At 47.6% G+C, this 27,840-nt stretch overlaps 1 protein-coding gene across 2 annotated transcripts in view; it reads left to right on the top strand.

Moving 5' to 3' along the window:
- Positions 1 to 27,840, top strand: part of SUCO (SUN domain containing ossification factor) — a 261,352-nt gene that overhangs the window by 69,033 nt on the left and 164,479 nt on the right. For both annotated transcript variants that reach the window (XM_081947135.1, XM_081947134.1), the window contains exons 8-9: positions 4,165 to 4,289; positions 12,039 to 12,106. In XM_081947135.1, coding sequence (XP_081803261.1) covers positions 4,165 to 4,289; positions 12,039 to 12,106 — 193 coding nt within the window. The remainder of the gene's footprint in view (positions 1 to 4,164; positions 4,290 to 12,038; positions 12,107 to 27,840) is intronic.

Genomic DNA, 27,840 nt, shown 5'->3' with positions numbered 1-27,840 from the left:
CTACTCAGTTGTCTAGCAAAGAAAGACTCCTGGCCATTCGTTTTGCTAAGAGTATACTTCATTGAAGCTTAAATGATTAAAGAAGTAGCGCAAATTGAATCAGGTACTTCTATTTTGCTTAGGAAACTAATACTAGGTTCCCAACTCTGCATATTGTTACTTGACCTTGACTGCTGTAGCTTCTCACACGGCTCTGCTGGGCTTCCATCTCCCCTTCTTCATACATTCCAATCTTTCTCTCTCCCCCTTCCGATGCTAATGTCAGGCTGACAATCCATGAACCTTGGATAGGTGAGATGCAGCAATGACAAGCTGTCTCTCCAGAAACAAGTCTAATCCTGCAAAACAAAATAAAATAGTAGTAGCACATCATATGCAGATGGGTCATTTGTGTTTGTTAGGGTAGTATGGAATGGCTGGGTGAGGCAGGGGAGTGCATATGGGACATCTCAAACCACTCAGAGGAGGGGAAAGTCCTTCCATAAAATTAGGCATTACAATTTTCTCATAGCAGCGAGAATCAAGGCTTTCCTAATCCTTGAAATGCTGTTATCCTTCTATTAGGATAGGAGAGGGTGTTGGCTTTGTGGCAGGATGCAAGGGTCAGTCAATGACAGTTTTCAAAAGACTACAAAGGAAAACTTGGGTGGGTGTGTTTTAAGATTCTTAAGCAATTTGAAATTCGATTAAACTGTCACTGGATTTATGACACCAGTGGGGTCATACTCTAGAACTACTGTGTAGTGAATTATTGTAGGCAACCTCAAAAAGGGTAAGAATTGGACTTCCAGTTCCGGCGGCCACGGCGACAGGCAAGCCTTTGCCTGCTCCCGCTCTCCCGGTGGGCTTCCCCCGCTTCTGGGGGGGCACAGGATGCCCCGGAGAGGTGTCCTGCCGAGGGAACGGCTCGCGGAGGGTCCTGGCGTCGGCGGCGGCTGGCGGGGGCTCCTCCGCTTCGTTCTAGGCACCGGGGAGCAGTATCGGAGGGCGCCCGTGTGCGCGCGCCTCGCCCCATGCCGATCGGAGAACGCGCTATTGAACGAAGCAGCGGCAATGTGGTGAGAGGCTGCCCTTCTCCATTCCCTCTATCTTAAATTTATGGACCCTTCAGCATCTTTTTAAGAAAAAAAGTTAAACTTTCGGACTTTTGCCAGAGGTGCGGCTAGAGGGAGGGGGATTTCCCCCCCTCCCTTGGACAAGCGGCTTGAGAAGATTTTGCTTTCGCCCTCAGGGGAAGGAGGAGGGGGGAGAGCCAACTAATGATGCCTCACCCTTATAAAAGTGACTTTCATCGGACTTAGCTCCAGAATTTATGGGTGAACTGAGAACTTTTTGAATTTTTAAAACTTTATTATGCCTCTGAGCCCAAAGCTGGCAGGGCAAGATGGCACACTTCCGTTGTCTTCATGAACTGTGAAACCTGACTCCACCTCTAAAATTCAGGCTTCCGGTCTTTGTCTCCGAGCCACCCAGAGGAATCTTTTGTGGATTGTTCTTCTTTGAACTCTTTGGGGAAAAAACTTTCATCTACTGCTAGACTGACTAAAGAAATCCCCATCTGTTTGGATCCTCTGCCTTCTGGATTCGCCTGCCTGCTCTACTTCTCCAGCTGCCCAGTCTCTATTTTGACAGACTTCCTTGCTTTAAAAACCATGCCTCCAAAAAGACCACCTCCTGGAAAGCCTGGATTTGCTACTTCTGCCCCAACGTCTGCAACGTCTAGCCCAGCTACACAGTCAAAGATAACAGAACTGATGCAACCCAAGACTACAGAGATAGACTTTCAACAAATGCTTCAACAAATTCTACAGGGCCAGGAGGAAATTAAGAAACAGTTAAGGGAAATGAAAGATGAAATTAAACAGAACCAAGCCCAAATCTTTAAGAACTCACAGAGACTGGACCTTGTGGAGGGTGGGGTGGCGGAGGCGAGGGGGGGGGTAGAGGCTTTACAGAAGGGGAACAAAGAACTTGACATCCAACAAATGAAAATAGAGTTTGAGAGAATGTCCTTTTATCTTAGATTTCAAAATGTAATAGAAGCAGATGGGGAAAACATAAGGGACATTATGACTAATATTTTAGCTGAATACATATACAAAGATAAACAGCAGATGGATTGGGAGATAGACCTAGCTTATAGAGTGAATTCAGCATATGCCAGAACACATAATGTACCCAGAGAGGTTCACATTAAATTTCTTAGGAAAACCACAAGAGATGAAATACTGGGTGTGCAAAGGGGGCAAACATTGACATACTGTGATAGGGAGATAACCATTCTAAAGCAGATTCCCCAAAAAATTAGGGAAAAAAGGAAAAATTATTCGCAATTGGCGAATAAATTATACCAGAAGGGGGTGTGGTTTAGATGGTTGATGCCTGAAGGTATGCTAATATTCTGGGAGGAGACAAGAATCAGAATTAATACACCCATAGAGGCACAGGCCTTTATGGAAAAAAACAAAGCCAACCTAGAAAAAACAGAAGATACTACAACGGTCATACAGGACACGGGAGGGGCCGGAGCTCTGCCAGCGGGGGGTGAAGGGGCAACACTAAGAAAACTCAGATCACAAAAATAAATAAGGAAATCACAATGTTATAAACAGACCGAAAGTAAATATGAATTTATAACTAGACTATATATTATAATTATATAAATTGATTGAAAATTATTTTTTCTAGAATTAAGATGCTGACTTTTTATGATTATATATTAAGATTTGATATTTTGATGTAACCTAGGAGTTTGGAGGGAGGGGGCGTCTGCCACATTTGCAACTGCCAAAATTTGTAATTCCACCTACCCCTTTTCCACATAAATGTTTTTAAAAAAACCAATAAAACTTTTTTGAAAAAAAAAAAAAAAAAAAGGGTAAGAATTCAGCCCAAGTCTCTTGATGGTAGTTCATTGTAAGAGTGGAGGTATTACTGCAACAAGCCATTATTACGTTCACATGTTCCATTTGTCGGGGGGGGGGATAGGCGGAGCTTAGGCCCTGGGAGGTTCCTAATAATTTCAGGAACTGTTGCCAAAAGCTCAACATAAATTGGATGCCGCAATTCAAGATTACTGTATTTTTGGAGTATAAGACACACCGGAGTATAAGACGCACCAAGGTTTTGAAGAGGCAAATTTTTAAAAAGTAGGTAGGTAGATAGAGGGATAGAGAGGGAGAGAAAGAGAGAGAAATACAGTAGGTAGGTAGGGAGAGAGAGAGAGTAGTTAGGTAGGTAGATAAAGGGAGAGAGAGAGAGAGACAGAGAGAGAAATAGAGAGAAATACAGTAGGGAGGAAGGGAGAGAGAGGGTAGTTGGTAGGTAGGCAGAGGGATAGAGAGAGAGAAATAGAAAGAGGTAGATAGAGAAATACAGTAGATAGGTAGGGAGAGAGAGAGAGAGAGAGAGTAGGTAGGTATGTTGGTAGATGGGGAAAGAGAGAAATACAGTAGATAGAGAGAGAGAATAGGTTGGTAGGTAGGGGGAAAGAGAGAGAGAAAGAGAGAGAGAAATACAGTAGGGAGGGAGGGAGGGAGAGAGTAGGTAGGTAGGTAGGTAGATGTTTCCAGGTATATTTATCCATGGGCTGGAGAAGGAAATCGCTGACAATCTGCAGCACCTAAGACTGTTTCTGCTGGTACAGCACTTGATCAATCTAATGCTCATCAATCAATTAAAGAACTTTCCAAAAGGGAAAGAAAAGTTTTTGCACTCTGCAAACCTCCCCAAAACGGGCCGTTTTTCATGAAAACGGGCCTGTTTCCCCCCACCCAAAAGGCATGAATAGCCTTGGGGGGGCTTGCAAAGTGCTCCTGGGAGGTGGGTGGGGGGGCAAAAGCGAGCAAAAAACTGTCCGTTTATTGCAATACCTTAGGCTTTAATAGCTTTAAATAACAATTGAGATTTTATAAATCCTTTTATATAGTATCATCACTTCTTATTATACCTGTTAATACTAATATGTTATTAACATGTAGTTAAAATTAAAGAGACTTCAGAATAATTACAGGTAGCTGATAATATGGTATGGAAATTACTGTTGATAAATTATTAATGTCAAAGAATGTTAATTTTTATGAGTTGCTTTAGCTTCAGAGTTTGGTAATAAAGATTTAAAATGTTTCATATTAATTCTCTGGTACATTTTTGTCTGGTCTGCAGGTCAGTCAATGCATCTTTCTTCCAATGGAGGTCAACATATTACAAAAAAAGTCCAAAAAAATAGAAATAATTATGCTTCAGTTGAGTGTGGTGCCAAAATACTGGCAGCTAACCCAGAAGCAAAGGTAATAACACCTAACAATGCTATAGTTTATATTTTTAGAAAACTGCTGAATGTCGGTTCATTTGTTTCTAATAAATACATTTAGCTACCATCAGATTTGAAATATTTTATGGTACAAATAAATTTAATTTCCGATCAATGTTATAAGAGGTTTCCACTGCTGCTTGTAGAATAAATTGACCTGTCATTTGTCAGAAGTAAAGAACAGCATTAGTTTCATTGAGCAGTGATAGCACAAGCCGAAAAAATATCCATTTTAAAGAACTTGCAGAGATGATTTTGTGTTGAAATAAAAAATAAAATTGTGCACCCTTTGTAATTCTGCCATTAATTACAGGTGAAACTCAAAAAATTAGAATATTGTGCAAAAGTTCATTTATTCCAGTAATACAACTTAAAAGATGAAACTGATATATGAGATAGACTCATTACATGCAAAGCAAGATAGTTCAAGCTGTGATTTGTCATAATTGTGATGATTATGGCTTACAGCTCATGAAAACCCCAAATCCACAATCTCAGAAAATTAGATTATTGTGAAAAGGTGCAATATTCTAGGCTCAAAAGTGTCCCACTCTAATCAGCTAATAAAGCCATAACATCTGCAAAGGGTTCCTGAGCCTTTAAATGGTCTCTCAGTCTGGTTCAGTAGGAATCACAATCATGGGAAAGACTGCTGACCTGACAGTTGTGCAGAAAACCATCATTGACACCCTCCATAAGGAGGGAAAGCTCAAAAGGTAATTGCAAAAGAAGTTGGATGTTCCCAAAGTGCTGTATGAAAGCACATTAATAGAAAGTTATGTGGAAGGGAAAAGTGTGGAAGAAAAAGGTGCACAAGCAGCAGGGATGACAGCAGCCTGGAGAGGATTTTCAGGAAAAGGCCATTCAAAAGTGTTGGGGACTTTCACAAGGAGTGGACTGAGGCTGGAGTCAGTGCATCAAGAGCCACCACACACAGACGGATCCTGGACAAGAGCTTCAAATGTCGTATTCCTCTTGTCAAGCCACTCCTGAACAACAAACGTCAGAAGCGTCTTACCTGGGCTAAAGAAAAACAGACCTGGTCTGTTGCTCAGTGGTCCAAAGTCCTCTTTTCTGATGAGAGCAACTTTTGCATCTCATTTGGAAACCAAGGACCCAGAGTATGGAGGAAGAATGGAGAGGCACACACTGCAAGATGCTTGAAGTCCAGTGTGAAGTTTCCACAGTCTCTGTTGATTTGGGGAGCCATGTCATCAACTGGTGTTGGTCCATTGTGCTTCATTAAATCCAGGGTCAATGCAGCCGTCTACCAGGAGATTCTCCCTAGTGGTGGAGGCAGCATCCAGACTGGGTTAACCTTCATCCAATCATATTGAGGACTGGGTCTTGTAATGTGTTTAAGCTCCACCCCTGTTGCTAGGTAGACCCAGCTTTTGACTCAGTCCATTCGTGAGGACGGCTGCGTCATTGCGTTGCTCCATTTTCTGGCATTATATTTGATTGATTGTGGACTTAAATTTGGACTGATTCTGTCTACTGTAACAAATAGACAACGACCAGGCTAAAGGTCCTTGCAACCGGGCATTGTGGTCGGAGCCTCTAAGCCCTGTCAGGGCGTGCAGGCTGACAGATTGACAGGGGATATTACTGGAAAGCGTCTTCTAAACGCCTACATATCGCACCGTGGACCCCTAAAAGGTCAGTGATAGCCCTTGTGCCTCGTCCTACGGGCCACCCGCTGCGCTGAATCCTTGCTTGGCAAGTCAGGAGAACGTCTGGAAAATGCTCCGCCTCTCCTTTCACAGTAGAGCGGCGAACCGCGGCTGCATTTAAATTACCACTTTGACTTTAAAAGCATTTGGGACAGCCGTGGAGCGACCCAGAAGGCCGGTTGCACCGAAAATGCCGCTTGCAGGTACCGTTGCGAGGTAAGGAGCGAGAGAGATTGCGGTGGTTAAAAAGGGCTTGAATCGCCATTTTCGAACGGCTGTCAGTGGCTCACAAAATGGCGGCCGTCAGTTCTCAGAATCTCAATGTGACAGCAGAGACTGCTACAGATGCTCAGGCACCCCTGATAGGAGAGGTGTCCTTAAAGCCTCATTCTCCTCCTCAGCCAGGCACTTCTGAGGACAAGAGTTCCAGCAGTGGTTGCAAAAAGAAGTCTGCAAAGGCAGACAGTGCAAGAAAGCCAAAAAAGCCAGCCAGCTCATGTTATGAGAAGCAAAAAGACAAGGTGCTGGATCGCTTGCACAAAAAGGCAGCCAACAAAAAGACATCCTCGCCCAAGGCATCAGACAAGCCTATTCAGACCCAGGGACCATTATCCCTGCTGCTTTCCCCTGGGGACAGGCTGAATAGGGACAACCCTATTAACCCCATCTTCCCTATAGATGTCTCCAACATCTGGGGGTCATCCCAGACACCCCTGATTTTCATGGCAGGCAGTGGGATTGAATTGCCACCTGTGGTCCAGAGGCTGGACTCATTGCCCTCCACCTCCAACCCTTTGGGCCAGCCTCCTATGCTCCCACCCAATTTCCAAGACATTATTGCCTCTGCCATATCTCAGGGCATCTCGGCTAGCTTCCAGCAGCAGCAGGCCCTGTCACTCAGACAGGCGCCCGCCTCATCCGCAGCTCCATCTGCTCCAACCCATGTTCCTCTCCCTGCAGAAACAGTGGTGTCTGATTTTGAGGACTTGGATCAATCCTCAGAGTCAGAGGAGGGAAAGCTGAAGGAGGCAGAATTATCTGAGGATGAGGGTAGGGAGCCGGACCACAAACCATTCTCTGGTCTTTTCCCTCCAGCCTTGTTCCCATCTCTTCTGTTCAAGGCCAAAGCGGCCTCCAACCTGCAGCGACCGCGCCTCAGCCAACAACCGTGTGAGTGCAGAGTCCTTGTACTCTGAGCAAGCACCCCCAGCTGAGGCCATCCCAATGCCTAAAATATTTGTTGACCTGATCCAAAGACAGTGGGCTGCTCCCACATCAGGGCCAAGTCCATAGGCCACCGATAAAAAGTTCTTCAACGTGGCCAACGAATTGGCTCAGTTTTTGGCTGTCCCTCCTATTGACTTTCCGGTGATCGCCCGCTACACTCCGGCACACATGCCAGGGGCCCCGGAGGACGTCCTTAAACCGGAGGAGAAGAAAGCAGACCTGACCCTGCAAAGAGGTCATCAGGCGGCTGCCTGGGCGGTCAAGGCCGCCACTACAGCTTCCTTCTTTACTCGTCCGTGTCTGCAACACCGCATTCCTGTCTCCGACATAAGGGCCCACCAGGACATTGCCAAACTGGTGGCAGCAATTCAGTTTGCGTCTGATGCTATCCTGATCTCCGCCAGGTTTGCGGCCAGGGCCTCCTCAGTGGCTTCCAGAAGAATGCTGTGGCTTCGTCAGTGGTAGGCCGATGCTCACCACAAGGGGAAGTTGGCTTCTGCCCCCTTTAAGGAGGGTTCTCTTTTCGGAGACGCCCTGGATCCGTACCTGATTGAGAACAAAGAGAAGAGGAAGGTCCTTTCCTGTGCCCCGAAGAAGGGCTTCAACCGCCTGGCACCATATCCCAGGCGCTCTTCCTTCCGAGGACAGGAGCCTGGTTCATCCTTTCGGAACCAGGACTATGGTTTCTCCTTTCGGGGGGCGGACTATTGGACCCAGGGTTATAGGCAGCAGGGAGGCTATGCCTCCAGACAAAGGCCTTAACCGGACCGCTTTCAGTGGGGAAAATCTGCCAGGCGGCCCTTTCGAGGGGGGGATCGCTACTATCATAGAACCTAGGCTCCCTGAGTCCAGTTATCCCATAGGAGGTAGGTTAGCTAGGTTTGCCCACGTTTGGGACGCTACCACTTCCGACGCATGGGTAAGATCCACGGTTAGACAGGGGCTTGCCCTTGAGTTTATCTCCAACCCCGCCAGTTCATTTAGGGCTTGTCCGGTATCCTCCAACCCAGCTTGCAGACGCCTCATGTTGGAGGCGGTCAAACACCTCCTCGACATTAATGCCATACAACTGGTACCGACCGAGGAATGCGGGCTGGGGTTTTACTCTATCCTTTTTGTTATACCAAAGGCCTCGGGGGGCTGGAGAGCTATTTTGGATCTTAAAAGATTAAACAAGTTTATTTGTTACAAGCGGTTTAAGATGCATTCTTTGCATTCCGTTTTGGGTTCTATTAGACAAGGGGATTTTTTGAGTTCCATTGATCTAGCGGAGGCATACCTCCATGTTCCTATTTTACCACATCATATACAATTGCATGGTTTTTCCATCAATGTTCCTAAGAGCCACCTACATCCATCCACCAGGTTGGTGCACTTGGGCGCATTGATTGACACTGAAGAATGCAAGGTGTATTTATCCCGTGAAAGGCAGGACAATATTAGAGCCTTAGCAGGACAATATTAGAGCCTTAGAAGGCCAGGTGGCCGGGTCATACAGGTGCCCCTTGGCCTTACTGTGTAAATTAATGGGTACCATGGTGTCGGCCATTGGGATTGTTCCATGGGCTCGTTTACACTCACGGCGTCTACAATGGTTCCTCTTACCTTTTCAGAGGAAGCTGTTGAGCTGTTCCCTGGCCAAGGTTCAGGTCCCGGCGAAGGTCAAGCGTTCGCTCAGTTGGTGGACGTCTCAGGCAATCACGAAGGGCCTAATTTTCAAGGACCAAGAATTCCTCACTGTTACAACGGACGCCAGCCTCTTCGGCTGGGGAGCCACCCTCCAGACACAGGTAGCACAAGGCCAGTGGGATCAGGTGGACCGTACACACAACATAAACTGGCTGGAGTTGAGGGTGGTCCATCTGGCTCTCCGCCACTTCCTCCCTGGGGTGGCGGGAAGACATATGCTTGTGCTTACGGACAATGTGTCTGCACATAACAATCGTCAGGGGGGCACCAAATCAAGGCCTCTCATGGACGAAGCCATGAGGCTGGGTCTTTGGGCCGAGAAGAACTTGCTGTCCCTCACCGCGGAACATATCTCGAGGGTGGACAATGTGCAGGCAGATTGGCTCAGCCGCGAGACTCTGGACAATGCCGAGTGGCAACTGCACCCCTCGATCTTCCAGGACATAGTGGACAGATTTGGTATGCCGATAGTAGATCTTTTCGCCACCCCACAAAACAGACAAATTCCGAGATTCTTTTCCAGACACCCAGCACATCAGTCGGAGGGGGTGGATGCATTGAGATGCAAATGGCCCAGGGGCCTTCTATACGCCTTCCTGCCCCTGCCCCTTTTGCCCAGAGTTGTGCAGAAGATTCTGAGAGAGAAGGCCGAGGTAGTGTTGGTCGCTCCGCACTGGACACGCAGAACTTGGTTTGCCGACCTGCGGACACTTTTGGTAGGCAGGCCCTGGAGGATCCCTCAGGACAGAATCTCCCTCCGTCAGGGTTCGCTGGAGCATGCGGACCCTCAGTGGTTCCAGTTGACCGCCTGGCGTTTGATCGGAGCGTCCTAAGGGGGGACAATTTCTCCTCCAGGGTCATCAACACGATTCAGGCCGCTAGGCGGCCATCCACTGACAGGATTTACAATGCCACCTGGAAAGCCTTCTGCTCCTGGTGCGTAGATAAGACTTTGGACCCTGTCAGGGTCACAATACCTCAACTGCTAGAATTCCTGCAGGATGGACTAGATAGAGGTCTGGCCCCTAATACCATCAGGAGACAAGTGGCTGCCATATCTTCTGTTTTGGCATGTGGGGGTTCTCCTTCCCTGGCACAGCTGCTCATGGTGCGCAGTTTTCTCAGAGGGGCGTCTAACTTCAAGCCTCCAGCGGTCCATAGATACCCTTCCTGGGATTTGCCCAAAGTTCTTGACCCCTTGAGCAGATCTCCATTTGAACCTTTGAGGGAGGTATCACTCAGGCTTCTGATGTTGAAAGTGTCATTTCTGGTAGCCATAACGTCTGCACGTCGGATTTCTGAGTTGCAGACGCTTTCGTCCAGGAAAGAATTGTGCATTTTCCATACAGACCGAGTGGTCTTACGCCTGGACCCCTCCTTTGTTCCCAAGGTGTGTTCCTGCTTCCATAGGACCCAGGAGGTTGTTATTCCCAACTTCTGTCCCCACCCAGTCCATCCACTGGAACGCAAATGGCACACCTTGGACGTCAGGAGGGCTCTTAAAATTTACTTACAATGAACTGCTGCAACTCGGAAATCCGATGCTCTCTTTGTCTCCTTTCAGCCCACTTCCCTGGGTAGCAAGGTCTCTTTTCCTACCATTGGCAGGTGGTTAAAGGCCTGCATTTCCTTGGTTTACCAATCTCAATCTCTTCCAGTGCCTGTCAGGATCACAGCGCATTCCACCAGAAGCGCTTCCACCTCAGTTGCGTGGGCAGCTCAGACGTCTCTTCATGAAATCTGTAGGGCGGCCACCTGGGTTACACCCAATGCATTCATTAAACATTATAAGATGGATTCTTTTGCATCAGCAGAGGCAGCCTTTGGTTGCAGGGTGCTGCAGTCGGTGGTCGGGGCTGATGCTGCATTGTCACAGTCTTAGACCCACCCTGGGACAGTTACTGCTTGGGTACGTCCCAGTCTGGATGCTGCCTCCACCACTAGGGTGAAAGGGCGTTGGTACTTACCTGAGACGCATCTTCTCCTAGGGTGGAGGCAGCATCCAGCCCCTCCCTGTTTGGGGTGTGTTTTCCTAGGTCATACCTTACAGGTTGATGTTTGTGATTTGACTGTTACCTGTTGAATTAAAAAAAAAAGCTGTGTGTCATGTTGGTTCTGTCACAAGGAGTTGGATGGTGTACCCTATGGATTTGGTAAGCATGAGCAAAGGTTTGACCAGGGTACGGGTAGGTTCCAACTGCTGGTGATGACGCATGGGGTCTGTTAAATTTCTTCGTCAAAAGCTGGTTCTATCTAGCAACAGGGGCGGAGCTTAAACACATTACAAGACCCAGTCCTCAATATGATTGGATGAAGGTTAACCCAGTCTGGATGCTGCCTCCACACTAGGAGAAGAGGTGTCTCAGGTAAGTACCAACGCCCTTTTTGGAGCACTTCATGCTTCCTTCCGCAGACGAGCTTTATGGGGATGCTGACTTCATTTTCCAGCGGGACCTGGCACCTGCCCACACTGCCAAAAGCACCAAACCCTGGTTCAATGACTGTGGGATTATTGTGCTTGATTGGCCAGCAAACTCGCCTGACCTGAATCCCATAGAGAATCTATGGGGTATTGCCAAGAGAAAGATGAGAGACATGAGACCGAACAATGCAGAAGAGCTGAAGGCCGCTATTAAAGCATCCTGATCTTCCATAACACCTCAGCAGTGCCACAGGCTGATGGCTTCATGCCACGCCACATTGAGGCAGTAATTGCTGCAAAAGGGGCCCAAACCAAGTACTGAGTACATATGCATGCTTATACTTTTCAGAGGTCCGATACTGTTCTAAATACAATCCTTGATTTATTGATTGCATGTAATATTCTAATTTTCTGAGATTGTGGATTTGGGGTTTTCACGAGCTGTAAGCTATAATCATCACAGTTATGACAAATCACGGTTTGAAATATCTTGTTTTGCATGTAATGAGTCTATCTCATATATTAATTTCACCTTTTAAGTTGCATTACTGAAATAAATGAACTTTTGCATGATATTCTAATTTTTTGAGTTTCACCTGTATATCTGAGTGTACATCTGCATATGTGTAATGATACATTCTACCAAAAAGCCAAAAAATAATTAACTATGCTACAAACAGTTTCTGCTAATGAATTATGTTCTCATTTGTAATAGAGTACATCAGCAATATTAATAGAAAATATGGACCTCTATATGCTAAATCCATGCAGTACCAAAATCTGGTAAGTACATTTTCAGTAAAGTGACTCTTTTAAGTGAAGAATTTATTTTGCAAAAGTAAAAAATGATTTCAAGAAACAGTGCTAGGCATCATAAACAAATGGTATGCATGATTCATTATTGATTATATGCTGTCAAATTTGTATCAACACTTAAAAAGCCAGATAATGAGACCATCTTGAGGATGATCTATCCCCAGTCTCACCCTTCAGGTCCCCTTATGGTGTGCCCATTGCTGATTGAGTCCATCCAACTTGTTGCTGATAATCCTTTTATTTCTTTCTATATTGCTGAGCATTATGGATTTCTCAAGGGAGCTATGACTTTGGTAAAATGTCTAAAATATTTTTAGATTCATTGAGAATATTGCTTTTTCTATGATAGATAAGTTATACATTTCCAAAAGCCATTCCTTAATATCTTGAATAATAATATTCAATTTCTCAGTATAACTTTTAGCCATCCTCCATATATGAGCGGCCATAATTTCTTATAATCACTTAGATGCCAAAACTTTGATATATAATTCAACATCATATTATCATTTAACATTTTAAGATTTTTCCTATAAATCTACATATTTATATTAAAATGTTTAAAAAGTATCAAACATTTACCAGACCATATCATAGGAATCAATAAATCTTCAAATTTTTGTACCTCCAACAAAGAAAATCTAGTACATTATATATATATATATATAATGTAATGTATAATGTATATATATATGTGTGTGTGTGTTAAAACCCCTGGTATGCCTAAATATGGAAGGAAGGTCACTACCTCTTTCTGTCTTTCGGCTCAAGCAAGAAAATGGTAAGAGAACACCTACCTAATCTTGACAAAAATAAATAACTGGGACATGACAGATTACATCCCAGAGTGCTAAAATAGCTGGCAGATATTATCTCAGACTCATTGTACCATATCTTTCAAAAATCCTGGAGCAATGGGGAAGTACCTGAGGATTGGAAAAGGGCTGAAGTAGTTTCCATCTTCAAGAAAGGGGACACTAACCCTAACTAGTAGCAAGCACAGGTTTGCTAAAAACATATCACGCCAAACCAATTTTATTTCATTCTTTGATACAGTGACTAAATTAGTAGACCAGAGAAATGCTCTGGACATAGTATACTTAAGATTTCTTTAAAGCATTTGACAAAGTAGACAACAATCTACTTCTTGGTAAGCTTGAAACGTGGAATAGACAACATCACCACCAGATGGATTTGTAGCTAGCTGACAAACTACTCAACGAGTAATCCTTAATGGTGGTATATCTACCTGGTGGGAAGTAAGCAGTGGAGTACAAGATTCCCTCTTAGGTCCGGTACTCTGCAATATCTTCATAAATGACTTAGGGAATAGAAGAGGAACTCATCAAATTTGCAGATGACACTAAGCTTGCAGGAATAGCCAACACCCCAGAAGACAAGCTCAGGATCCAAAAAGATCTTGGCAGACTTGAACAATGGGCCCTATCCAATTAAATGAATGTGTCAACTCTCCGTGTTGTCATGGGAACAGAATGAGTGGGAGTGCATTCCACGCATACTGTCGGCATCTCAGATTACGGCTGCCGGGTTGGGAGGGGTGTATCTATTGGTAATGTGATTTATGACACAGACTGAGTGGAAGCAAGGAACGGGTAAAGTTCAGAAGCAAATAAAGCAAAGATTTGACTGGGAATAAATCTTCCCTAATGAAGGTATTAAAAAATCACTGGTGTTTGCATTAAAACATTAGCTTGATTATTATGAATCAATTATAGCATCATTAGAAAACTTGAGAGACAGTCAAACCTTGCTTTAAAATATCGGTGGTGCCTGGAGGGAACTCAAAAGACTATGGCAAAAGGCCAGCTATCCGAAGAGAGCCTGATTGCAGCCACAGTGCAGCCTGATCTCAGACATCAAAGCCGAGATAAGCGAAGCAAGAGGAGATGAGTATTCAACCCCTAAAACAGCTAAAGCTGAGTCCCCTGTCTATGTCCAGAAAAAGGGAAAGGCCCTAAGCGAGCTGGGAAGAGTGGAGGAGATGCTGGACTGGAATCAAGCCAGGCTCCCAAAGCCCCCAATGGAGCCCCTGGGAAGTTCATAGAGCAACAGAGGGAGGAATTTGACTGGACCAGCCTCTGTGAAGAAAGGCCATTATGCAGACCAAAAGAGAGGGGAGGAGCAGTGGATCCTCTTGAGGTGATGAGAAGCACACAGGAATGAGCTTCCCTTCTTCACCCATTAGAAGGAAAATGAAACCAGTGCCTCTCCCACATAGCAAGCAGGCAGCCCAGGACCGACAATCCGTTTCCTTTTTCCAACACGCCTCACAGCCCCAAAAACAGGAAGCCAGGAGGATTTTCAAGCCCTAATAGACTCAGGCTGAGCTAGATGCTTGATCAACCTGACCACAGTCCTAAAACTGGGACCAGAGCAAAAAGACTGGCCCACACAATCCAGTTCGAACATGTTGACGGGTTCCTAATGGGGAAAGTCTATTCCATCCACCTGGCTGAACCAGTGAGACTAGAGCTAGTGGATCACAGGGAAGTAATTCGATTCATAATAGCCCCAAAATGACAGATGCAGTCATACTGGGACTCTCCTGGCTAGACAATTGGGGACGGACTATCTGGTGGCATGGGGTACACGCAGACTTAGGATAGAAAAAGGGCCCCAACCTCTTTTATTTATTTTTATTTCTTAGATTTTTAGACCGCCCCTCTCCCAAAAAGGGACTCGGGGCGGTGTACAGTCAATACAATAAAACCAGTCATAAAATTAAATACATTTAAGCTACATTTAAGATACATTTGGAGGGGAGATAGGCTGTACTAAGAAATAAATAATTCTAATCCTAAAAACATCACAATTAAAACCCCAAACCCTAAAATAAAATAAATCCCTGGGAGGTAAAACTAAGAAAGTGCCAGGCCAGCTGATTGAAACAGGTGAGTCTTTAACTTTTGCCGGAAGGAACGGAGGTCGGTGGTAGTTCGAATGTCTGGGGGGAGGTCATTCCAGAGGGTTGGGCCCATCACAGAGAAGGATCTACTCCTAGGTGTCGCCCGCTGGCATTGCCTAGCAGACGGCACCAGGAGGAGCCCCTCCCTGTGTGAGCGGATAGGTCGCAGGGACGTATGTGGAAGGATGCGATCCTGCAGATAACTAGGTCCTCTGCCATGGAGCGCTTTAAAGATGGTGATCAATACCTTGAAACGCACCCGAAAGGCCACAGGTAGCCAGTGCAGCTCGCGCAGGAGAGGTGTTACGTGGGAGTAACGTGTACTTCCCATAATAACCCGCGCGGCTGCGTTCTGAACTAGCTGCAGTCTCCGGATGCGTCCCAAGGGAAGCCCCATGTAGAGGGCATTGCAGTAGTCCAGGCGAGACGTCACCAGCGCATGAGTGACCGTGCGCAGGGCACTCCGGTCCAGTAGGGGGCGCAATTGGCGCACCAGGCGAACCTGGTGGAACGCCCCCCTTGCCACGGCTGCCACATGGTCCTCCATTGACAGCCGGGCATCAAGGAGGACGCCCAAATTGCGCGCCCGCTCCACAGGGGACAGTTGTTCGCCCCCTATGGCCAGCGATGGGGTCAGCTGGCTGAACCGAGGTGCCGGTAACCACAGCCACTCGGTCTTGGAGGGGTTGAGTTTGAGTCTGTTGTCCCCCATCCAGACCCCGACGGCTTCCAAACACCGGGACAGCAAGCAGAAACACCACCCAAGCAGGGACCCCCCCCCAAAGAGCCCACCAGAACATCTGGGAGCCACATCCGACGAAACCCCAGAGACCAAACAGATCCCAGGGGAATATCAGGACTTCGCAGAAGTATTCAGCGAGACAGAGTGCAACATTCTGCCCTCCTACCATGAGGCAGATTGCACCATCAAAATCATCCCTGGGGCAAAACTACCCAAACCCAAACTGTACGCCATGACGCCCTGGGAAATGCAAGAAATGTGCAAATACATAAACAAAAACCTAGCACAAGAGTTCTGTTAAGTAATTAAGCTCCCCGTTAGGAGAGCGGGTATGCAGAGAAGCGTAATGAGAGTGATATGGAAGAACACGCACAAACCAGTATACAGAGACACTGAATGGTATAAAAATATAGCAGTTTACTATGTAGAAATATAGAGATATTCAGAGTCCGGTTAACAATCCAAGTCATACATGGTCCAGTAATTCAGTTATCAAAATAGTCAGTCTAGCACACAAAATATAGCTAACAGTAGCAAACCACAATACCTCAGTATACACCGACCAGCTTCTAACAAAACAGAGAGCTAACAACCATTCTGGCTCCCTCTTATGGCTGCTTGAGGTAACAAACCAATTACATCTCTTAAGCATTTAAAGCAACAGTAAAGTAATCATAGCTTATATACATTGCCAAGCCAAGCCTAGGGTTACATCCCTAATAGGTTCATCAAGCCAGCCAAGCCACAGATCACGGCACCAGTCCTCTTCAAAAAAATAAAAGACGAAACCATGAGAGTGTGTGTGGACTTTAGAGTAATCAATGCAGTGTGCATATACAACCTATACCCCTCCACCTCATGAAGGACATGCTATCCCACATGGCCAAGGGAAAAGTCTTCAGCAAACTAGACCTCAGAGAAGCATACTACCGAATACGGGAAGAAAATGAGTGGAAAACAGCATTCAACTGCCCCCTAGGGAGCTTCCAATTCGAAGTGATGCCTTTTGGACTATAGGGAGTCCCAGCAGTGTTCATGCAGTTAATAAATGAGATGCTGCATGAACATCTCTACAAGGGGCTCCTCGTCTACCTGGTTGACATCCTCATCTACACAGAGACCATGAATTACCACATACCCCTGGTCGACAGATACTGGAAAAACTTCTGGCAGCCAACCTGTATATCAAGCTATCAAAATGTGAATTACACAGGGGACAGAATGAGTGGGAGTTCATTCCACGCATACTGTCGGGATCCCAGATTTCTGCTGCCGGGTTGGGAGGGGTGTATCTATTGGGTAAGGTGATTTATGACACAGACTGAGGGGAGGTGAGGAACAGGGGTAGAAGTTCAGAAGCAAATAAAGCAAAGCAAAGATTTGACTGAGAATAAATCTTCCTTAATGAAGCTATTAAAAATCACTGGTTTTTGCATTAAAACATTAGCTTGATTATTATGAATCAATTACAGCAAAAAATGTATCCACCAGGAACATGAATATTTCAGTAATAGAAAACAGGGCTTCTGGGACAGTTTTTATCCCCAGTGTTTTCAGTGTTTTGTAACTTCTGACAGGATAACCTATTACACGGGTGTCAAACTTGATCATGTCACCTGACATATTGCGATGTATCGTGATGTTTTTGCCATTGCAGAGCCAGGGTTGGCGTAGCCTGCACATGATGCATCCAGCCCATGGACTGCCAATTTGACACCCTTGCCCTGTTACTCATATCTCATGACTGACCTTTATTCCATTTTTTGGTCTTCATTAATCTTTATTTCCATTCATCTATAAGATCTTTTTTATTTCTTTCCATGGTTCCTCTGGTTCCCTTTCAATTAACTTCAGGTCTTCAAATAAGCTCTTTTTTTTTCAACAATGATGGCTCATGAACATACTGTGGAAACTGGTTGGTTTTATTCTTCCACTTTAACTTTATAGGTAGACCTCATTTACTAACTGTCTTATGTAGCAACCATTTGAAATTACAGTGGTGTTAAGAAAAACAACTTTGTGGCAAAAGTGCACATTTACTTTGCAGGGCATCCAAGTCAATTGTTTGCCATTACCTTGACAATGCTCATGAACCTTGGATAGGTGAGATGCAGTCATGATAATATTGTAGCAATAATATATCAATTTGATTTTTATCTGCTCCACCCGATGACATCCAGAAATATAGTGTTATTTCGGTTATTTGAAGACTTTATCAATGAAAAAATCATTGGTGAAGTGCAGAACCTAGGTGTCCTTTTTCCAAGTTTAATGCTCCTGCTCATTCTCTCTCCCTCTCTCTCCTTCCCTCCCCCTCTCAATTTTTAACACAAAAGAAAAAAGATATAAAGAAATGTCCGCCAATCTTTATTTCAGCACCTATATCTACAGTTATAAATCTAAAGATACATTGTGACTGTTCTTTTTATACAGATAGTGCTTGACTTATGAACACAATTGAACTAAAAAAATTATTGCTAAGTAAGACAATTAAGGGATTTTTGTCTCATTTTACAATCATTGTTGCCACTATTGGTAGGCGAATCACTGCAGTTACTAAGTGAATCTGCAATTGTTAAGTGAATCATGTGATCGTTAAATAAATTTGACTTCCCCCACTGATTTTGCTTGTCAGAAGTTAGCTGGGAAGGTTACAAATGGAGATCACATCACCTTGGTATAGTCATGTGTAACATTCATAAATAGATGTCAGTTGCCAAGTGCCCAGATGACCATGGGGATGCTGCTATTTTAAGTATGAAAAATGGTGATAAGTCACTTTTTTCAGTGCTGTTGTAACTTTGAATAAAAGTCCCGGATTCACCAAAAGCTGTGCTAGCAGCAACAGGACATGCTTGGGGAAGGGAGAGCCAGAACTGACTGCCCGGGATTGTGCTTCAGCTGACGTCGTGAAAATTTCTATTTTCCTGGGTGCTGCTCTGGAGAGTCCAAGCATGGGTTAAATACAGCCAATCTGCCCAGAACTGAATGGAAACTTTAAGCCACGGTTCTGGTGCCGGCTATTCTTCAGATTTTTTCAATTCAGCTAAGCTCAGTGGACACGCTTCCAGTTTCTCTTCATTCCTAATTGACTTTGGACTCTCTAATCATCTATTTCCTTCAAAAAGATTCTATTCTACTTCCTGATTATTTGAGCAGGCTTGGTGAGTCTCCCTTGAATTTAATTCCCTGGTTCTCACCAATTTCAGCCTCTCCAGTGTCCTGGGTTCGCTTGGATGCCGTGAGGCTGCAGGCAGCTGTTGGGGAAGGGGCATGGATCAGAGTGCCGATGCCAGCGCGATCGCAGTGAACCTGCTGTGATTATATCCTCACTGAGCCCTCTGTTGCTGCTGACCGTGCTTCTGAGTGAGCCGGCTGTTGGCACGGAGCCTTAGAGCTCTCCGGTGTATGCGGGCGGCCATTTTAGGTGGGTCCCATGTGGCGGTAGCCATTTTGAGAGTGTCACACATGGCGGCGGCCATTTTGAGAAGGTCGCACATGGTGGTGGCCATTTTGAGAGGGTCGCACATGGTGGCGGGCATTTTGATAGGGTAAAAGTTCTGGCCGCCATTTTGTTGACCTACTTTTGCTGCAAAAATAACCAAAAACCAGCTACAGCAGCCTGATTGCCTGTCTCTTGCAGGTCGCTGCTAGAAGCCTTCCTGTCTGGACTTCCGGCAGGTTTGCCTACTCACAGCTCCTCCATTATATTGAGGGTGGCAGCGGAGGTTGGTGGCCCACATGGTCGCACCCCACATTAACTGACCTGCGTGAGTGCTGGGAGCTTGGAGCACGCACCATTCTCCTTCAGAATCAAAGGACTGCTGAGCTTTGCTTGCCCTTGCCTTTAGTGCCTCTGCACCAGACGCTAAGGCTGTTTGTTTGAGGTGGTGAGTGGGGGAAAGTTTCCTTTCAGGCCTTACATCCCCACTTTTAATTATGGCAGACGGGACCCCTGAGGAGCAGCAGGTTGGTCCTTCCACCAGCAGGGCCTGTACCAGAGAGGCTGGCAAGGCAGTCAGGAAGGCCATCAGAGCAAGCAAGCCTTACTCTAGGCAGGGAACTAAACAGAGTTCGGGCCTAGAGAGAGATGCCATCAGACGCCAGAAGGCCTTAGAGAAGCATTTTTGAGGGCTCAATTACATGCCCAGACATCCGGGCCTGCTTCCCCTGGGGATCACTCGCCCGGGGTTCAACCTGGTTAGGATCTTCCAATGTTAGAGAGTGAAGATGAAGGCCGGGAATTCTCCTCTGCTGATTCCATTGCAATAGCAGGCTCCCCTGGGCCTTCTATGGCTGATCGAGCAGACCTATTTGCATGCCAGTCTGATCTGGAGGAGGAGCCGGTCACAGTGGGGACCCTTGCACCCCAACAACTGGTCATCTGGTGCATTAGCCCCCACCCGGAGCTTGCCCACCGGAAGATAGGGGATCCAATCTTTCCGTAGAAATGCAGGATGTCATTGCCAGAGCCATTTCCCAAGGGGATAAAGGCCGGCATGTTACAACGGCCCAAGCGCCCGCGCAAATCACACCCACTCCCAACACCGGGACCTTCACAAGAAGTGACTCAGGCCCAGCCCCCTCAGTCATCACATTCTTCCTTGGCCAGTGAGGATTCTGACTGGGAGGAGGACCTTGGTCCAGGGGTAGAACCAGAATTCTCAGGGGATAAGGCTGCTGTTCCTGACAAGCCAGCCTTTTCTGGCTTGTTCAAGTATACTAATTTCAAAACTATTCTGAACAAGGCCAAAGTCTCGACCCGCTTGGGTACTAGCACCCCAGCTCCGACTGCTCCTGCTCCGGAGGATCTCAGTGAGGGACACTTTGAGGAGCCAGAACCTATTCAGGAAATTGTGCCAGTTCCAAAGTTATTTCTTAATTTGGTGCAAAAGCAATGGGCACAGCCAGGCACCCTTGCCACTCCTAGTAGTAATGACAAGAAATTGTACACAGTTGACCCAAGTCTAGATGACTTACTGAAATTGCCTCCCGTGGACGGGCCTCTGGCGGTGCTCACTTCCAACTCTGCTCCCCCTGAACTATTGGAAGGGCTGAAGGCGGAGGACAAAAGGGCCGAGAACACCTGCCACAAGACTCATCAGGCGGCGGCTTGGGCCATTAAAACTTCCTCTTCTGTATCCTTCCTGTCCAGGGCGGAGCTACTCTGGCTGAGACAGCTCCTAGCCAAGCTTCCGGCGGGGGATACCAAATTGAGACAGGATGTCAACAAAATTATTGCAGCAACAGAGTACATAGCTGATGCTACCCTGAATGCTGCCAAATTTGCTTTTAGATCCCTGGCTTCTAATGTCACCACCAGGCACCTCTTATGGCTCAGACATTGGAATGCGGATATGTGATCCAAGTGGAAGATTGCCTCAGCTCCCTTTAAGGACAGTAAGCTTTTTGGGGAGGCCCTAGACCCTGTCCTGGTTGAAAACAAGGACAAAAAGAAGGTTATGCCTTCGGTCAACAAAAAATCTTACTGTAAGCGTTCACAGGACTATAAGAGGCAGCCCTTTCGGAACTTGGAGCAGCCGTCTACCTCCAGTTCCTTCCAACGTCCATTCTCTCAGGGCACAGATAATTCTCAGGACCGTCAGCCCTTTTGTGACAGGAACCATCAACGGTCCTTTTCCAAACGCCCCTATCGCGGAGGGTCGAATTCCATACCCTTCAGATGCCTTAAGTGACCACCAGTGGATGGCTCCCATAGGAGGGCGTCTACAGCTGTTCCACGCCCAATGGGAGTGGATCACGTCGGACTAGTGGGTCCTTCAGACGATACGCATAGGTCTAACAGAATTCATTTCTCCACCTTCCCGACACTTTATTCGGTGTCCAACCCCCTCCTGTCCTGTCAAGAAGATTCTCATGGAACAGGAGATCCTTCACCTCAGAGACATAGATGCCATAGAACCGGTTCCACCAGGTCAGGAAGGGACAGGGTTTTATTCAATACTCTTCCTTGTCCCAAAGAACTCTGGGGGGTGGAGGGGGATCCTCGACCTAAAAAAGCTAAATCATCACATAGCATACCAGAGGTTCAAGATGCAGTCCCTTCAGTCAATTCTGGGTTGCATCATCCGGGAGATCTCTTAACATCCATAGATCTCAAGGAGGCCTACCTCCACATCCCCATTCGCAAAGCTCACCGCAGGTTCCTGAGATTCGTTTATGCAGGCCGCCACTACCAGTACAGGGCTCTGCCATTCGGCCTGTCCTTGGCACCTTGAACCTTTACGAAGATCCTAGCCGCGGTGGCGGCTTTCCTGAGATCTCGCCCAGTGCGCCTGCATTGCTACCTGGACGATGTCCTCATCCAATCATCATCACGGCAACAAGCGTACAAGACCTGCAGCACACTCTGCGAACCCTCCAACATCACGGGTTCTCCATCAACAGAGAAAAGAGTCACCTGCATCCACCACCAGACTGCAGCACCTGGGCGCCATCATCGACATCACCAGGTCTCCCTGTCTCCAGAGCGCTTGGCAAGCATCAGAAGCCAGGTGTTGCAGGTACTACACTCGTCACAGGCATCGGTGGTGCAGTTGTCACAACTTCTCGGCAAGATGATTTCGTGCCTGTCAATAGTTCCTTGGGCTCAAGGAGCACCTACAATGGCTCCTCCTGCCCTACCAGAGGGCCAACATGAGCAACTCTCAACAGCTGGTTCAAGTCTCTCTGAAGGTACATCAGTCTCTCCAGTGGTAGTTGTCCCCCACGCTGGCGAAGGGCACCCTCTTCAAAAAGCCAGACCATCTCACCATCACGACGGACGCCAGTCTATTCGGCTGGGGCGCTTATCTCCACAACCAGATTGCGCAGGGCAGATGGTCACCGCCCAAAGCGTCCCACAGCATCAACTGGTTAGAATTGAGAGCAGTGCGGCTGACACTCGTTCACTTTCGAGACCACATCAAGGGGTGTCATGTGAGAATCCTAACGGACAATGTGGCCACAAAGGTGCACATAAACCGCCAACGGGGCACCCTCTCCAGGTCCCTGATGGAGGAATCAGAGCGCCTGGGAAGGTGGGCAGAAAAACACCTGCGCTCGATCCAAGCGGAGCACATCACCATGGTCCACAACATCCAGACAGACTGTCTGAGCAGGGCCACAGTCGATCACTCGGAGTGGCGCCTGCACCTGGACCTGTTTCACCAGTTGTCTCAGAGGTTTGGCCATCTTCTGGTCGACCTGTTTGCCTCCCCGGAGAACACACACCTCCCCAGGTTCTTCTCCAGATTCCATGCCCCGCAAGCCAAGGGGGTCAACGCTCTCCACTCTCCATGGCCACCGGGTCTGATGTATGCCTTCCCCCCGTTGCCTCTTCTTCCCAGGGTGATTCGGAAAATTCTGTTAGAGGACATGGAAATTCTGCTCGTGGCTCCCTATTGGCCCAGAAGAACCTGGTCTGCCGACCTGGTGAGTCTCTCCATCAACCCTCCTTGGCGGATTCCCCGGTACAAGGTCTCTCTCAGCCAGGGGGCGCTTCAACATCCAGAGCCCCAGTGGCTACAACTAGCCGTTTGGCACTTGAGAGGGACCTCCTAAGTAGAGGTAGCCTTTCCACCAAGGTCATTCACACCATTCAGGCATCCAGGCGGCCTTCTACAACAAGAATATATGACGCCACGTGGAAGGCTTTTGACAACTGGCTGAGGCTACTACGGCTACGATTTCCCAGATCTTGGACTTCTTACAAGACGGACTTGACCAGGGCCTAGCCCCTAACACTCAGACGGCAGGTGGCGGCCTTGTTCACGATTTTGACGGTAGACGACCACCCTTCCCTTGGGAATCATCCCACCATCCGCAGTTTTCTAGGGGACGCAACCAACCTGAGGCCTCCAGTTGTTGTTGTTGCTCATGGGATCTCAGTGTAGTGTTACGGTCTCTCATTGCCCCGCCCTATGAGCCCCTCCGTTCGGCCAGCCTCAAACATCTGACATTTAAGGCAGCCTTTTTGATTGCCATCATGTCTGCACGGCGAATCTCTGAATTGGCAGCTCTGTCAATTCGCAAGGACTTGTGCTTGATTCAACCTGACAGAGTGATCCTCCGTTTGGACCCGGCATTTATACCCAAAATCAAGTCTTTGTTTCACCGGGTCCAGGAGGTCGTACTTCCGGATTTTTGTCCACACCCCAAACATCCCAAGGAGAAAAAGTGGCATATGCTTGATGTTCGTAGGGCGATACGTAAGTACATCAAACGCATGGCTGCCTTCCGTCGATCTGAATCACTTTTTGTTGCGTTTCAACCGGCCTCTTAGGGTCGCAAAGCTGCTTCTCAGACCATCGGTCGCTGGCTATGGGCCTGCATCACCTCAGTCCACATTCTTCAATCTATCCCTGTGCCACGCCATTTCACCGCTCATTCTACGAGAAGCGCCCCCACCACAGTGGCCTGGGCTACCCAGACACCGATAGAGGAGATTTGCATGGCTGCAACGTGGACTTCCTTATCTCCCTTTGTTCGACATTACAAACTGGACAAATTTGCCTCTGCGGAGGGGGCATTTGGGAGGCAAGTTCTCCAGGGCAGTCATACCAGCGGAGAGACCCTGGACGCTTCCGCTTCCCACCCTAGTGACATTTAGCTTGGGTATGTCCCATGCTAGGACTCTCCAGAGCAGCACCCAGGAAAATTAACATTGGCTTACCTGAAGGGTCCTTTTCTGGGTGCTGCGAAGGAGAGTCCAACCCTACCCTGGGGCCTGCTCCGCCAGTTGTCATATGGTTCTGCGGAACTATGGATACTTGTTTTGACCTTCCTTGACTTTGTTCCTGAACTTTTCAGCGTAGATTGTCCACGTCTTCATTGAAGAAAATCTGAAGAATAGCCGGCACCAGAGGCGTGGCTTAAAGTTTCAATTCTGTCCTGGGCAGATTGGCTATATTTAACCCATGCTTGGACTCTCCTTCGCAGCACCCAGAAAAGGACCTTTCAGGTAAGCCAATGGTCATTTTGTCAGTTGGGAGGCTGGCAAAAAGCCCTCCATTTCCCTATCGCCGCCAAATGGTTTGTGCCTTCCCCATACAGATTGACGCCGAAGGAAGGAAAGAAGCCGGTCTTGGGAGGGACCTTCCCTCCCCCTACAGAGAGCCCATGCCGGGAGAGAAGAGGTGTGTTGGTTTGAATGCGGGTGAGCGCTTGTTGGGGCGGGCGGAGAAAGATAGGAGGCATGCAATAAAGCATCCCCACCACCAAGGGCGAAGTGGAGCGCCTTCGCCCTTGGCTATCGTGCACCTCCTTTCTTTCTCTACCCACCCGAACGAACAAGCCACTGCCCACTAAACTACCTGCGTTCAAACCAGCCCACGTCCTCTCTCCCGGCATGGGCTCTCTGGAGGGGGAGGTCCCTCCCAAGATCTCGCATGTCCTGGTAGCACCCTGGCGATAGCAGCTGAGCAAAGGAAGGAGGCGTGCGGTAAAGCAGTCCCCTGTCACCACCCCCAAGGGCGAAGGAGAGCACCTTTGCCCTCGGCTATCATGCACCCCCTTTCTCTGCCCGCCCGAACAAGCAAAGGAGGAACTGGCCACTAAGTTGCCCGCCTGCAGGCAAACCAGGCCACCTTCTCTCTCCCCACACAGGCTCTTTAAAGGGGGAGGGAAGGTCTCTCAAGACCTGCTTCCCTTATCTTGTGGCATAGTTCCGGAATGGCGGGATATTCTTTTTTTCGCTGGTACAGGAGTATGCCCTCGACCCCTGCCTTCCTGTTGCCTCCAGCCCCTCACAACCTCCCAGCCACCCCACCGACCTGGGGACACTCCTGGCTGCAGTTGGCTTTCTCCTAGTGATCCTTCCTGGCTGCGCCCCCAGAGTGGTCACATGGCGACAGCGCGCGTGCTGCTGACTGACCCAGGGTCCACCCGGACACCTGGAGAGGAAGGATTGCCAAGAGAAAGCCAACTGCTGCCGGCAACGGCATGAAGGAGCAGCCGACCAGCAGCTGCTGTGTCCTGTTGCAGGCGCCCAGGGCGGCTCGATGTCCCGCTTCCCTGCTGCCTCCATTCCAACCCTGTGCAATCTCCCCGCCATTCCACCGACCTGGGGACAATCCCAGCTCTGCTGGATTGCTGCTCCTTCGCATCCCATTGCCAGCTGCAGTTGGCTTTCTCCTGGCAATCCTTCCTAACCGGAAGAAACCCTCCGGCCGCACCCTCCGGCCACACACTCTGGCCGCACACTGAGTCTCCAGAGTAGTCACATAGTGGCACATGGGCTGCTGACCGACCCAGGGTCCGCTCCAACCTCAGCTCCTCTGAAGAAGCCCCACACCCTTCTCTTTGGGAAGTGGTTTGCAAAGTCCTAGTTTTGCAAGGCCCTTGTTAAAGAGAAGGAACCGCCGAGTCCTCCGCTCCAGCAAAGGAAGTAGGTGGGTGGGGCAAGCATGGCGCAGACAGGCAGGGGTGTGAGAGAGACAGCGAATGGCGACCAGGCAGGTGGGGGGAGTGAGCGGGGGGGGGGGGACAGGCCAGTGGAGGGACTACTCCAGTACTGGGCCTCCAGAGGCCCTGGTATGCAAACAGACGGCAGATTTCCGCCACCAGACCGGCTGAAACCCACCTCTGGGTTGTAAGAACTGAATTGAAAGGTAGATCTGATACCCAACTTTAAGTGGCTTAGGTTCCACTCTCTTTTTGTCTGCTTGAGCCTTGTAGGCTACTTTTGCTTCGTCTAGGGCTTTGCGGCCTACGAGCCTGGTGGTCTTTGATTGATTGATACACTTCTTTAGGGAGGGGATGTCAGCATTCCAAATACCATCCAAAATTAAATCAGAGTCCAAGGCAGAGCTTTCCTCAAGGTTCCAATTTATTAATATTGGCACATCTGTGGAAAACCCAAATCTGAAAGCTTCCTGGGTTTTCCACCCAGTTGAAAGTTCATGATCTTGCCCCCACACCCACAAGTCCATCATATGGTCCAATCTTCCACTTCCACACTGGCAGTTCCACCCATCCAGTTCCGGTCAGGTTCAGAGGTGTAGAGAACTAAAGATGACCTTGGACTTCTAGAAAGGAACTTTTTATTTTGACAACAACACATTCTACTCCTTACTATTCCCCCTCCCAATTCCCCACTAATGAAAAAGCATAGTAAAATAATAGAGAGTGTTGCAGGCCAAAGATCCTAAAAGGAACCGGCTACAGGCCTGACGGGATTTTTGGTTCAACAGTGGGTAGTTCATTGGGTTAAATTCTTGGCCTGTGACTACTTGGAATGGAGTAAAACCTTTGCTGATGTGCACTGAATTATTGTATGATACCTCAGCAAATGGCAACAGGTTGGTCCTGCTGTCCTGCTGGTAGTTAATAAAGCATTGGATGTATTGTTCCAGAACTGAGTTAATGTGTTCCATTCCCCCATTTGTTTGAGGATGGTGACTAGAAAGGCCCTGGTTTAAAAAGATTTAAAAGAGCTTTCCAGAATTTGGAGGTGAAATGGACCCCTCGATCTGATATAATGTGGAGCACCATGGAAGTGATATATATTAAATAAAAACAGTTTTGCTAGAGCTTTGGCCGTTGGGATTTTCTGGCATGGGACAAAATGGATCTGTTTTGAAAAAAAGGTCTGTTAATACCCAAATTATTGTTTTTCTGGAGCGCTCTGGGAGTTCTATGATAAAATCCATAGAAATCTCTTTCCAATGGCTTTGCCGTTGTACAGGTGGGGCAGCTGGCAACATAACTTTCAATGTCCTTTTAAAGGAATGGCCACCAAAATTGTTGTTTCAGGAGATGCAGAGTTTTTACAAACCCAAAGTGCCCTGCCAATTTGGAGTCATAGGAGGCTTGCATGAGTTTTAGTCTTTCTCTACTGGGACATAGAGTTTTCCTCCACCCATTGTAGTCCATCTTGCATGGAGCAAGTGTTTTTGTGGTTGAGGAACCACCTGTCCTACTCTATGGCATCTTTAAATACTACAGTGATGGCGTTGTCCATGGGGGGGGGGTCCCCTTTCACTTGCAATCTTATGACCCATGCTGCTAATTGCCATTTGGGTAGCATGGGCG

Source organism: Natrix helvetica (genome assembly GCF_964273705.1).
Source record: "Natrix helvetica genome assembly, chromosome: 3".
Taxonomy (NCBI): domain Eukaryota; kingdom Metazoa; phylum Chordata; class Lepidosauria; order Squamata; family Natricidae; genus Natrix; species Natrix helvetica.
This window is presented reverse-complemented; position numbering and strand designations above follow the sequence as displayed.